Here is a 9,861-nt window from a genome sequence, read left to right as displayed (position 1 = left end):
GAATATTTTATAAAATATTTAATCTTTTTATATTAAAAAACTCATTATTTTAGCATAATTATTAAGAGATCACTTTTTATTATTTATTACTACACTCATGCTCGTCGATCTTGAGATTAAATTGGATATCAAAAGGAAAACTCATTTCGATCTAGATCTTAATGTAAACCAGGCAAAATCACATCAATTGACTTAAGACTTGTGAAGTTTTCTATGACATGTAAGCCAGGCAACACGCGTCCCTCAAAAGATAACACTTGTGAAGTTTCTATGACTTGTAATATGTTTTTTCATGGGATCAGATCGGGTTGGAATCGTCTGCAAATGATTTATTGATTTGTATTCTTATGGATAAATACATAAATAAATCTGTCCTGGTCGTAGGATTCGCGTACTGGTGGCACGACAAACTCATGAAGCCAAGCGGCTCGGCATAAAGGACCCACTAAGCACTAATTGCATCAGCCGATTTTGCCGCCGGAAGGCGAAAGTCAAGGCAATGGGCGGGAAAGAAGCACCAGCCAGCACCGGTCACAATTGCCGTTGTTCGGTCCGGCATATAAAACGTGTCCCAACCAATCAGCGCATTTTATAACCGGAGATTTGCCCGTTCTTTCTTCTCTTCGCCGCTGCTCATCAACAACACGCCAGACATCTCGACAGGCTCAGCCAACCTTCCACGACTCCACTTGCGCCTTCGCCTTCCTTCCACACAACGGCAGCAGTGTTTCCAGCATCTCATCATCCAGGCGCCAGAAATTAATCAACCATTCCGTAATCGACAGCGACTACTCGTCGTGCGCCTTGCTTTCCTGTGCCCCACCGTCACCACCCCGGAGGCCTGCCGTTGTCCAAGGTGTGGACGTCACTGCTACAAGCAACTGTCGCTGCTGGCCGACGAGGTGAATGCGACCGAGCTGCGGACGGGGGGCGGAGAGGCAGGCGCCGGCGGCTCAGCCCGCTTTCTGACCTCTTCGCCTCCCCCGAAGGATCCATGCTTTCGGGCCTCAGCGGAGTTGTTGGAGTCGTCGTGGCCATGGATGCCACGGAGGAGTGCGGCGACGGCTTTCATGGTGGGGCGGTCATCGGGGCGGGAGCTGGCGCAGAGGAGGGCGATGCCCAGGGCCTGGAGCATCTCCTGGAGCAACGGGTCGGTGTGCCCCTGAAGCCGGGGGTCCACAACTTCCGCAGGGTCCCGCTTCCACCTTAGGTGGTCCTGCACCCACTGTACCACGCTCTGCCCCTCCCCGAACGCCGGGTCTGCCGGCCGCCTCCCCGTTATCATCTCCAGCAACACCACCCCGAAGCTGTACACGTCGCTCTTCGTCGTGATCCTCGTCATGCACCCATACTCTGTGCAACGAAAATTCACCCATCGCCACGGTTAGGATGGACACCAACGTTCCGATGTTAAAACAAGAACCACTAAGCAAACAGAACAAATGAAACTACTTACGGTAGGTGAGGCACCATCTCACCCCACCCCACCGCATCCCAACGGCATTAGAAGACTGTTAAAGCTCCAAAATGCGTAACTAACTCAAATAAAAAGAAACAAAACGAAGTGAGAAGAGCTTAGGCTCACCGGGGGCAATGTAACCGTACGAACCAGCGAGGGAGGCCGGGACGGAATCCGCCCCTCCCGATCTCCTGTCTCCCGTCACTCGGGCGAGGCCGAAATCTGCAAGGCACGCTTCGTACCGCTCCCCTAGGAGGACGTTCTCTGTCTTCACATCGCCATGGATGATAGCCGGCACACAGTCGTCGTGGAGGTAGGCCAGCCCTTCCGCTATGCCGACGGCGATCCCCAGCCGCACATCCCACTCCACCGCCGCCGCCGCCATACCTCCGCCGTGTAGCAGCCCTCCCAGCGTGCCGTTGGGGAGGTAGTCATAGAAAAGCAGCCTAGTCCGACGATTGGCCGCCCAGCCCAGCAGCCGTACGATGTTCCGGTGTCTCACCCTCGCCAGAGCCCCGATTTCACACGCAAATGCCGTGGCCGCAGCGTCGTCGCCGGTGCGGAACTTCTTCACGGCGATCACCGCCCCCGTGGACGGGATCCTCGCACGGTACACCACACCGGACCATCCCCGGCCGATGACGTTCGCCGCCGTCAGGCTCCGGCCCACGTCGCCGACGCCGATCTCCATCTTCTGGTACATGGTCACCTCCCACGGCGGCAACATGTCGCCATCCTTCTCCTCGTCCTCGCGGCCGTCGCCGCGGCGCGCCATTCTTCGGCTAAGAAGAATGACGGCAGCCGTGGCGAAAAGGACGACCGCGACGGAGAGGATCACCGCCGTGACCACACGGCTGCCCCTCAGCTCCTTGATACGGTCGCCGTAGTCGTAGACACCGGAGCAGCGGGCGACGCAGAGGGCGGGGTTGCCATCCAAATCACCGGTTGGGAGCTTGGAGAAGAAAGGACTGTCCGGAACGCGGCCGGAGAAGTTGTTGAAGGAGACATTGAGGGCGACGAGGTTTTGAAGGTTCGCCAGGGGCTGGAGGTCGCCTGAGAGCCGGTTGTGCGAGATGTCGAGTACACCGAGCCTGACGAGCGCCGCGAACTCCGCCGGAATCTGGCCAGAAAGGTCGTTGCAGCTCAAGTTTACGGCGATCTCCAGCGCCGGTATCTTACCGATGCTCCCCGGAATCTGGCCCGAGAGCGCGTTATTGCTCAGATCCATTAGCTGGAGCCGCGAGCACGAGCCGATCCCCGGCGGGATCGGGCCCGAGATTCGGTTTCCCGCGAGAATAAGCTTCGTTAGAGAGGTCAGCAGCCCAATATCCGACGGAAGTATCCCGCCAATTAAATTACCGGAAAGGTCAATGTACTGCAACGAGAGGAGTCCCTCGAAGAGCCCATCCGGTAGGACACCGCCGATGTCGTTGTCGTGTAGATCCACGAAGGATAGATTGCGGCACCCGGCCATCGCCTCCGGGATGGCTGTTGTTAGCCGGTTCGAGCTCAGATCCAGGAAGCTGAGGTTCTTCAGCCCCCCGATCTCCGGTGGTATCCCTCCGGTGATGCGGTTCCCATTGGCCCGGAACCGGACCAGCGATGAGCAGTTGCCGATCTCCGAGGGTATCTCGCCGGACAAATCGTTGTCCAGGAGTAACAGCTTACTCAGGCTCTCAAGCCGGAAGATTCCCTTTGGGATGGAGCCGGTGAGGTTGTTCTGCGACAGATCGATCGCCTCAAGATTCGTGCACTCGCCCATCTCCGGTGGGATTTCCCCCGTGAGCTGGTTTGCCCAGAGGTAGAGCATCCGGAGATTGCGTAGCCGGCTAAGCTCCGCGGGTATCCCACCGGAGATCTTGTTGTTGTCGAGCTCGAGGTCGGACAGGTTCAGGCAGCCGGCAATCTCCAGCGGGATCGGGCCGGAGACCTGGTTCACGCTTAGCTGGAGCTCCCGGAGAGAAGTGAGGTTGCCGAGGGTGGCGGGGATCCTCCCCGTCAAGCTGTTCATCGAGAGGTCTACCACCTGGAGCTCGCTGCATCCGCCGAGCTCCTGCGGGATCACGCCGACTAAGTTGTTCTGCCAGAGCAACAGGCTCTGGAGCCTCTCGAGTTGGCCCAACTGCGGCGGAATGGAACCTGAGAGGGAATTCTCATAGAGATAAACGTTCTGGAGTTCCTTGCATTGGCCCAGCTCCGGCGGGATTGGTCCCGAGAGCAGCGCGGTGTAGATGGCCAGCGTCTGGAGATTCTTTAGGTGGCCCAGGGTTGGCGGCAACGGGCCTGAGATGCTGGTGTCGGCGAGGCCGAGCATGGCCAGGCTGGTGCAGTTGCCAATCTCTGATGGCAATGCACCTCGCAGGTTCTTGTTCCCACCAGCCCGGAACACCTCGAGGGTCGCGAGTTGCCCTATGCTCGGTGGGATCTCCCCCTCGAGCTGGTTGTCAAAGATAATAAGCCAGCGGAGCGCCGAGAGGTTGCCGATGGAATCCGGGATCGGCCCTTCAAGGCGGTTCGAGTTGAGATAAAGGCGCTCGAGGCGGCTCCCCGGCCGGCATAGGCCGTCGGGAATGGCGCCCGCGAGTCCATTATCGCTGAGATCCAGGTGGGATAGCAGGGGGAGGTCTCCCAGCTGGGGCGGGATGGGGCCGGTCAGGTTGGTCCCCGAGAGGACGAGCATGGAGAGGGAGATCGCCAGCGCACTCAGATTGGTGGGCACGCCGCCCAGCAAGTCCACGTACTGCAAATTCAGCTCTACCACCCGCCCGCTGGCGTCGCAGGTGATGCCATACCACCGGCACGGATTTGGATCGTTGGGATTCCAGTCGGAGAGAACACCGATGTTTCTGGACGAGCCATTGCTGTGGTGGTTGTTACGATTCAAGCTCTGCTTCCAAGAGAGTAGGGCCTCGCCTTGAGGATCGATGGCGAGAGCGTCCCAGGATAGAAGAACCGGGGACAACAATAGCTGGAAGAAGAGGAAGCAGCAACAGACCCTCCATGCGCTTACTCCTCCGGCAGGCATTACTATATGTGTACTACCTCTCTCTATTCACTGTTGCTCTCGATGTTTCCTGGTCGAAGGCGAGTGTCAGAGGTGTGGAGGGAGGGAAGACGAGGAGGTGTAGTAGTACTAGTAGAGCAAAAGGAGAGGGGAGGGGGGCCGACCATGGCTTATCAGCATAATTTAGAGGATTACTGCAGCTTTATATGTGAGTTGATCAGAAGACCCAGAATCTCCGGATCCAAGACAACCAGCTGGGCCATGACACCGGTGCAGCAGATGAGGGATGGAATTTGGAGGGATAGAAAGATGGGTGTTCTTGAATCTGTTTATTGCCTGGTGATGTTGGGAGGAAGATGAAGATGAAGATGAAGAGGAGAGAGAGTAGTGGTGGTTGGAGGGGCAGCTCTAGTACTGAAACGGAGAGAGAGATGGGTGGGGACGATCGATGAGGGTTGTGCGATTTTTTTCTTAATCAGTTATGGAGCAATCAACTTTATCTTTATGATACGGAGAGGCCACCAAGTGAGTAACATGGCCTCCACGTTTCGAAACCAAACACTGGGTAGGTAACTTGTAGGAAAGGTTTGGCTTGTCAGAGAAAGCGAAAAAGAAAGAACACAATGAGAGCCAGAAGGGGGGCCATAGTAGCCGGTGGCCAGTGATCTCAACAGCAAGAAGATTCCATCGGTTTGGCATAAGGATATAGAGAAAGTCGAGGATTTTCCTCCATTATTTACCGCTAAGAAATCCAATCCGCATTTAAATGAACGTTACAAATATCATTAATATCTTAATTAATTTAATATGGCCGAAATCTATAGGTATAAAAATATGGAGAATATTTTCGATAAAAAAATATCGTATTTATAAGGTAACTCTAAGGTGGATCCGAGATAATTTTGAGGTGGATTGAGATATTTTTTTAAAGTATCATATGCAAGAATATCAGGATTGAAAAAAAAAATTCAATCTAATCCTTTCGACGTTCAAATTAACAAAATTAAAATTTTTAAATATGAGTTATAAAACTTCATATGAATTTATACTTTTCGAGAAGAGAAAAAAAATTTATGATTATTATTTTATTAAAAAAAAGATTATTTATGATTATTTATCTATTATGATTCTTCATATATGAAAGAAAGACTATATGATGATTGCATGTTTGATAATTTTTCTATCAATGTCCATCTGAATCTATCTTTTCTATATGGCGATCAACTACTACCCACCCATCTGTTACTTGTGGTACCTGTACTTTCCAGATAACACTACTAATTTGTTCACTGTTTTTGCAGTCTGCATCATACTTTCTCTTTTTTTTTTCCTTTCAGCATAGTACCAAAAGATGAGAGGATAGAAGCAGGAAAAAAAAAAGTAGATGAAAACCAATGATATAGTATCTACTCACAGCTGGACTTTGATCATATGTTTCGTGCAAGAAAGGATGCAGATAATCCAATCTTGCAAGAGTTGGTATGATCTCTGAACGCTCACTTTTTCCGACAATTAATCCAAGACAAAATGCAACATGCAAACTTTAGCTTTCAAACGTACAAATACATACATCCTAAAAATTTCAGGTTCGATTCGATATTCTAACACCTTTACCGATCCCATTCAGCAACCATCGACCAAAAGCTTTCAGCAAAGGTAGGAGGACACCATCCATCAATGTGCATGCCCATCACAAATAGCTTTCTGCAGGCTACATACGCACGGCGGCACCTCGCAGGGCTCCAAAACTATGGTGGAGTTCATTTGATACCCCATCCATACATGGCAGATCTGTTTTGATTAGTCTACGGGCATCGGACATCGATGGATGCGTAAAGACTGTACTCGAGTGTCCAGTTGCTCAATTAATGAACACGTACGATCTGCTGCCACAAATGAACTTAAGCGGAGGAACGCGTGAATCCTTCCAAACAGAGGACTGGAATCAGGAATTCGAAAAATCTTGCGATGACGATGACCATTATGATCAAAATAATAGTAGTCATCGAGAGGGGCCCTCCCTACTGGCGGTGTTATGGATGCAAAGAAGAAGGGGAATCTAGGCACGTGGGAAGGGAGTGGGCTGAGCGTGAAGTGAGACAGAGATAGAGATGGTGGAGTGATCATGGAGGTCACAGTCTGCTGTATCTTAATCATCAGGTTTCTTAGGCTAATTGGGTTGCGGGACAAGGTGAGGCGTAGAAGCCAGATGCGACCATGGCCTCGGACAGCCAGCTAGCGGTGGGGAACTTGTGTGGAGGGAGTGAGGGAGAGAGTGCCACCTCCTGTCGTCCACGAAAAAAGAGAGCAGAGGAATCGACTCTGGCCGTGGACCCGAGGACGTGATTGGTAGGAGACAGGAGGAGGAGGGTGGAGGGGACTCTGCCGGGCTTCTGGGCCCCGTTTGCTTCACGGCAAGCAAGCCCACAGAAGAATAAAGACGATCGAAATTCCTGGTGTCGGATCATCCGGAGGTCCACTCGGACCCCCACAAATTATGATGGCGGCCACTTGAATTTACTACGCTCCGAGCGCGGCATGCCGGGTCAAATACACACAATTTCTTTCACCTGGGTATCTCTACGTGGCTACTGCATGTCAACTGATTCGAGTACACGGATTCAGATTCTATGCAGACTAGGATAGGCCAACACTAGTGTTTTTACACACCCTTAATGCGACAACACTAGCAATCCTTCCCTCTGGGAACGTACACTCGATCGAAACCCAAACAAAACCATCTCTGATCAATACTTGTGGCGAGAGACACAAAAGCTTGGTATTCTCGTATGATCAATGAATGCTCTTCTCTTCGACTTGGTTCTTACTCGAACCAAGGAATAAAGAAGCAATGAATGTTGAAAGGGCGCGCCGCAGATAGAGGAAATGGTTTGTGCCTAACCAAACAGTAGAAGCTCGCTCATCCATTGGTTCGCATCATACCTCGACTAAAGCGTTTACCGACCAACAAGTCGGATTCGGGGTTTTCTTATTATAGTTGCGGCAACGATAGGATTGTGTCCCAATGAAAAGAAACCACTCTTCATTTTTTGTTCTTTCTTTCTTTATTTTTCTTTCTTTCTTTCCTTCCTTTCCCCAAAACCATCTAACATATAACCTAAGGAATGTTTCAGGTTCTATGACTACAAGTCCACGCATTAGGAAGGACGAATGGTAGCTCTCGGGACAGCAGCACGTTGCATGAAGCAAGCTTTCGACTTCATTAGCTTCCAACTCAAACCATCTGCCTGGCATCTCATACGATTAATATGATTAGCCAGACAAGTTAGAAACAGCAGCGAATGAATCTACAGGAAAATGCAAACTTGAGTGGCAAGAAACCCCACAACATCGATCATCATAACCATTGCATTATGAAATCCACAAGGAGTGTCCTTCACATCAAAGAATGATTGGAACCACCTAACCGTGAGAGATTATCCTAAGCAAAGCCTCGTCTATAAACCGCAAGTGTTACATCGGAGGGCTTCTTTAAAGTGACACACTCCCGGTTTTGCGGTTATTGGCCTAAGCACTTGTATCGCTTTCGGCACTGAAGTGATTTATGTGATGGGACCAGTTAGCTCGTATCATCATCCCTTACTTTTTTTCTTTCGTGAATCACATTAGACTATCTTTGTCGGAGTCAAATTATTCCTTACCCCTCTCACCTCTTCTACCTAACATCTCAACGTCAGTAAAATAGATGAGAGAGAGAGAGAGAGAGAGAGAGAGAGAGAGAGAGAGAGAGACTGTCTTTATATGATTCAGAATGATTTTGTTCCAAAAATCATTGATGGACGAATTGCCCACTGCGTGTGCGGTGCCTTAAAGACGGATTAGTTGTAGACTCTTCGAATTTTTCATGTGTCATTACATCTAAGAGTTTAATTCACTAGGAAAGAACTTGATATATATTTTAACATCCCTTATCACGAGTAATGAAGTCGGTATAGATTTGATGCGTAAACAAAATTTGGATGTATGGTACAATCCCAATTGAAGAATGAGTATCGCATGATTATTTTTTACTTAAACACAGAAAAAGAAAAAAGAGAGGAAGAATTCGAAATCATACCCTACTCCAATATCATCTATTTTTTTTATCAATATCATTACATCTAAAAGCTTAATATTTCAATATTTTCTTAAAAAATTTCATCAATATCATTTCCAAAAATTAAAAATTGAAAAAAATAATCTTAATTTATCTTTTTATTATAAACCAGATAGATTGAATCCTAAGTAACCTATTAAATACCCCTATTTTATTTTGACCTTATCCTCTTTATCGACCTAATAACTCACGACCTTTTGTTTCATTCAGTCATTCTCTCAACTTTTCTCTAGAGGTTGGAAACCAAAGCTCTAAGGATGTAAGGAAGGTTGAGGTAAGAAAATTTTAATTTTTCTCTTACTATATAAACTGATTTTTTTCAACTACTTTTGAGTAATCTAAACTTTGAATTAATATTTATTTTTTAGATATATTTTGTATGAATCTCTTATGGTTTTAAGGCATTCAGTATAACTTTAGTCTAAGATCAGTACATAGAGTTATGAGTATCCTAATTTGAGATACTCAGAATCTATCTATTTTCCAAAGAAGGAGTTCTATTTGAGCTAAATTGATCATATTAGGGATATAATTAGGCTATGTCTTTTTGATATGTTTTAAAATATTTTCTTAGAGTTATGGGATTTAGAATTGAGTGAATATCCACTTTATACATCGAGGTTTATAAATTTAGATAAACCCAACCATAAACTTGAGATGATATCACAAATCATATCATTGAGGATAATAGAAATACAAATTATATATATATATATATATATATATATATATAATTTATATTTCTATTAATATACTAGTTGTAACTTTATGTCTGTGAGACTCGAGCACTACAATAAAACAAATGCAAGGGATGGTATCGAGTCTTCAACATTTCCTAAAAATTAATAAAATAATATTAAAAATTCGATGCTCTCTTATCGTAGAGTTTGTTATGCAAATCATAATTCAAAACAACGAAGGCGAACAATATACATACTGTAGACAACAAAGAGCATGCCGATATGATCGAATCAACCAATATGGCATCTCTCGACAACAAGATGGTCAAATTGGCCAAGCATCTCCCAAGAATAACCTGAATGAGTCGCTCAAAGAGTCATCTCCTAGCAGCAATGTGATAGATTCGACTATGAAATGTCCTAGAATAATAATGCAATCAAATTGACCTTGAAGTATCATATGATCAGGATATGATTGCCATGAAGCATCCTTTAATAATAAGATGATTAAATTGACAACACGATCAAATCGTTCGTGAAGTGTCTTATGAAAGACAATATGAGTAAATCAGCGAAAACATCCCATAACGACAATGCAACC

At 47.4% G+C, this 9,861-nt stretch overlaps 1 protein-coding gene across 1 annotated transcript; it reads right to left on the bottom strand.

Annotated features, from left to right (window-relative positions):
- Positions 1 to 306: 306 nt before the first annotated feature.
- Positions 307 to 4,894, bottom strand: LOC103968806 (leucine-rich repeat receptor-like serine/threonine-protein kinase RGI4). Its single transcript, XM_009382126.3, has 2 exons — positions 1,586 to 4,894; positions 307 to 1,353 (listed from the first exon to the last, which is right to left on the bottom strand). Exons 1-2 carry the CDS (start codon positions 4,482 to 4,484, stop codon positions 872 to 874), a joined length of 3,381 nt encoding a protein of 1,126 aa, XP_009380401.2. The 5' UTR covers positions 4,485 to 4,894; the 3' UTR covers positions 307 to 871.
- Between the last annotated feature and the right edge of the window lie 4,967 nt (positions 4,895 to 9,861).

The sequence above is a fragment of the Musa acuminata genome, chromosome BXJ3-10, assembly GCF_036884655.1.
Source record: "Musa acuminata AAA Group cultivar baxijiao chromosome BXJ3-10, Cavendish_Baxijiao_AAA, whole genome shotgun sequence".
In the NCBI taxonomy this organism is placed as follows: Eukaryota; Viridiplantae; Streptophyta; class Magnoliopsida; order Zingiberales; family Musaceae; genus Musa; species Musa acuminata.
This window is presented reverse-complemented; position numbering and strand designations above follow the sequence as displayed.